This window comes from Terrapene carolina, unplaced genomic scaffold, assembly GCF_002925995.2.
Source record: "Terrapene carolina triunguis isolate 2854851 unplaced genomic scaffold, T_m_triunguis-2.0 Scaffold517, whole genome shotgun sequence".
Taxonomy (NCBI): Eukaryota; Metazoa; Chordata; order Testudines; family Emydidae; genus Terrapene; species Terrapene triunguis.
The window spans coordinates 442,134-445,727 of NW_020664868.1; the positions used below are offsets into that span (position 1 = coordinate 442,134).

At 56.2% G+C, this 3,594-nt stretch overlaps 1 protein-coding gene across 1 annotated transcript in view; it reads right to left on the reverse strand.

Annotated features, from left to right (window-relative positions):
• Positions 1 to 2: 2 nt before the first annotated feature.
• The window catches only part of LOC112122551 (cytochrome P450 2A13-like), a gene marked incomplete at its 3' end in the record, with an annotated part of 7,677 nt that continues 4,085 nt past the window's right edge, over positions 3 to 3,594 (reverse strand). The window contains exons 4-6 of the mRNA XM_029913195.1: positions 2,841 to 3,001; positions 218 to 394; positions 3 to 59 (exon numbers count right to left, since the gene is read on the reverse strand). Of these exons, the coding sequence (XP_029769055.1) occupies positions 3 to 59; positions 218 to 394; positions 2,841 to 3,001 (395 nt within the window). The remainder of the gene's footprint in view (positions 60 to 217; positions 395 to 2,840; positions 3,002 to 3,594) is intronic.

Genomic DNA, 3,594 nt, shown 5'->3' on the forward strand with positions numbered 1-3,594 from the left:
TTGAGCGCCGTCAGAACAATGTTCTTCAGGAAAAACTCCGAGGCAGGATTTTCCTTTTCCTTTAACAGAACGAGGGAAAAAATGCCAGGATGCTTGTGAGAACTCTGGGGATGTGGCTGAGCTCAGGATCCAGCCGTGACTCCATTGGTCTGCATCCATCGGGGTCCCCAACTGCCCCCTTTCCCCCATCACCTTCCCGCAACCCCCCTGCCGGTACCTGCTGCATTTTGACCAGGAAGCAGTCGATGAAATCCCGAGGGGCGTTGGGATCCAGGGTCTCCTGGTTCGCCTTCACCTTCCTCTCGATGAACTTCTCCAGCCCCACCAGGTGCTTGAACGCTGCGCGCTGGGGGCCGGGCAGGTAGCGCATGGTGTCCGAGAACATCTCGTAGAGCTGTGGGGCAGGGAGAGCAGAGACCCCGCTGAACAGGGGGTGGGGTTGAGAGCCCCCATACACATCCTCTCCCTATGCCTCCATCCCCGGACCTCCCTTCTAGCTCTTTATCCCACAACCATCACTGCAGAGCTCGTCACGCTTCCTGGGCTGTCTGGAGAGTCCCTAGTTAATCAACTCTCCCGCCTCACCCCTGCAGCCTGGGCCGGGCAGGTCTCAGGGCCCTGGGCCTCACAGCCACAGGATCCCAGCAGCGGTCGCACCACCAGTGCCAAATCCACAGGTAAAACCACCTCTCTGCTCCTACTGGAGATTCCCCTGTTGATCCCTCCCAGGATCGCATTCGCTCTTTGGGCCCCAGCGTCGCGCTGGGAGCTCACGTCCAGCTGATGGTCCACCATGACCCCCAAATCTTTTTCAGAGTCACTGCTTCCCAAAGCAGAGCCCGCCATGGCATGAGTACGGCCGACTGTCTTTGCTCCTGGATGGATCTCTTTACGTTTAGCTGTACTAACATGAACGTTGTTTGCTTGTGCCCAGCTTATCAAGCGATCCATGTCGCTCTGTACCAGTGAACTCCCCTCTTCATTATTTACTCCCAATTTATGTGCCATCTGCAAATGTTATCAGTGATGATTTGATGTTTTCTTCCAGGTCATTGATAAAAGTGTTAAACAGCATAGGGCCTTGAGAAACAGACCCACTCGACGATAACACCCCCTTTGCTATTACATTTTGAGATCTATCAGTTAGCCAGTTTTTAATCCATTTCATGCGGGCCGTGTTCATTTGATTGCTTTCTAGTTTTCTAATCAAAATGTCACGCAGTACCAAGTCAAACGCGTTATAGAGATCTGACTAGATTCCATCAGCACTATTAACTTCAACCACACTTGTCACCGCCTCAAAAAAAATCCCAACTTAGTTTGACAGGATCTTTTCTTCTACACCCACATTAATTTGCATTAATTACATTTCTCTCCTTGCATTCTTTATTAGTCAAGTCCCGAATCAGTCACTCGCCTGCGATCGATGTCAGACTCACAGGCGATAACTACCCGGATCATCCCATTTACCCATTAGCTCTTTGCCAGTTGTCTGGAACTTCCCCAGTTGAGTTCCCAACAGCCCCGTATTACAAGGGATGTCCCTTATTTCATGGTGTGTCCTGTACTCAGTCAGTCCGGGATGCTTTCTCTCCTGTATTTCAGCAGCAGGGGGCCAGTACTCCCGGGGGCATCTTTCCACCCCTCTCCAGACTTTGCGCACGGTCCCGTCTGCTTTCCCTGTGCAGGCTCTGTGTGCCGTAACGCTGCACTGAAGGGCCAGGGTCAGGAAGGGGGGCTGTCTGGTGGGAGGGGAGGGGTCAGTACACCCCGGGGTGTAGCCTAGAGTTACCACCTTTGAACTGCACTAAAACCCGGCACCCCCACCCACAAGGCAACTCTGCAATCGCCTTCCAACAGCCACTGCTAGCATCCAGAGAGAGCATGTCACGGGGGGGCAAGCAGGCGTTTGTTTTCTCAGCACGTTTTGCCAGCCAGTCTTTGCCAGGCTGTTCCGTTTCGCCAGCTGTCACTGAATGTGCAGTTTCTGATGCGAGCCCTTTTCCCCCCGGGGGTGTAGTAGGATCACTCGCACCATCGCCCTGACCTGCCGCTAGTCAATATGCCTCGCACGTCTCCTCCCTCTCTCGCACGCCCACACGGGGCACTGCGTGTGGGTGGGCAGACGGCTACCGCCGTTTCGCCGGGTGTGATCTGTGATCAGTTTAACTGCGGACATGGGAGAGCGGCAGCATCTTTAGCCGGGCCCAGAAACGTTTAACAGTAGAGAGCCCGGTGTATTGGGAGATTAATGCAAATCTTTAGACCCATGTAAAAAAACCAACCCCCCCCCCCCCCCACAAACCAGTAGGTTAAATTATTTTTCTGGCAACTGGCAAATCCATAAAAACCCCAGCCAGGCTGGTAAAACACCAGCCAAGTGGTAACCCTGGTGCAGTCTGCCATCGTCCCCAGCAGCAAGAAACACTCCAGGCGAATGTAGGTGAGTCCTGCTCATGATGAATAATCTCGGGATGGGGCGAGGGGCGATGAAAGCAGCCCCTTAGTTCGGAGATACAGTGTTTGCCGCCCTACCGCCAGCCTCGCTGGAAATGGCCCGGCGAGGGACTTAGCCGGCTCTTTTGAAACTTTCGCTGTGTGATCTGTCTGGTCAGACCCGGTGCAGTACAGAATTCCTCGGGGCTGGCTGCAGGACTGGGGGCATTAGGAAACTCATCTCGCCATGCCCGGGGTGTTTTCGTGCTGCAGCGTTTGCCTCTCAAACTCTTGTCCCCCAGAATCATGCTGTGCTTTTTCCTACGCCAGCTAACGCCCCCACTTGTGCTTTCTCTGGGACGTGGCCTGGGGCGCTCCCCCGCCCCCCCCCCCCCGCGGCGTACCTGCCCCCAGGCCGTGGCGGTGAACTGGAAGCTGGCCATCATCATGTGGAGCAGGGAGATGAACTCCTTGTCCTCGTAGTCGAACCGGTCCCCGAAGACCACGGAGCTGATGATGTTGGACACCGTGCGGCTCAGGAAGTAGGTGGGGTCAAAGGGCAAACCTAGGGGGTACAACCAGTGTTGGGTGGGGCACAGGCGAGCCAGGGGGCTGTGCCTCAGACTGTCTAACCTCCATGGATCCCACAGCCCCCCCCCAGTCGCTCCTGTCCTGATCCTGCAGCCGCTCCCTGCCTTGTTCACACCCGGCTCAGCACCGTACTGAGGCAACGAAGAGGCCTGGGGGAGAACTGGCCCAGCCCCCGTGAGCGGCTCTGCTGCTGTCTGCCCCCATGGCCGCCACGGTCCCTCCCTTCCCCACCCCCCTGCGAGGCAGGGCAGGGCTATCCGACGGGGAACGGAGGCCCAGAGAGACTAAGCACCGGTCAGACAGGCAATCTTCGGCGGAGCAGGGAACTGAGCCCACACCTCGAGTCCTGGGCTAGAATCCCACTCACTAGCCTTCGGTAGGGCCCCGCTCAGCTCCGCGACTCAGTTTCCCCATCGGCGCAGTGGACATTATGACACTGACCATCTTTGCAAAAGTCCACAGGTAAGAACCTCCGAGTGTAACTGATGTCGAGGTCAACAGAGCGAAGACAATTCGCACCAGCTGGGGGTCTGGCCCCATTGACTGTAACGGAGCTCTGGGCGGTTC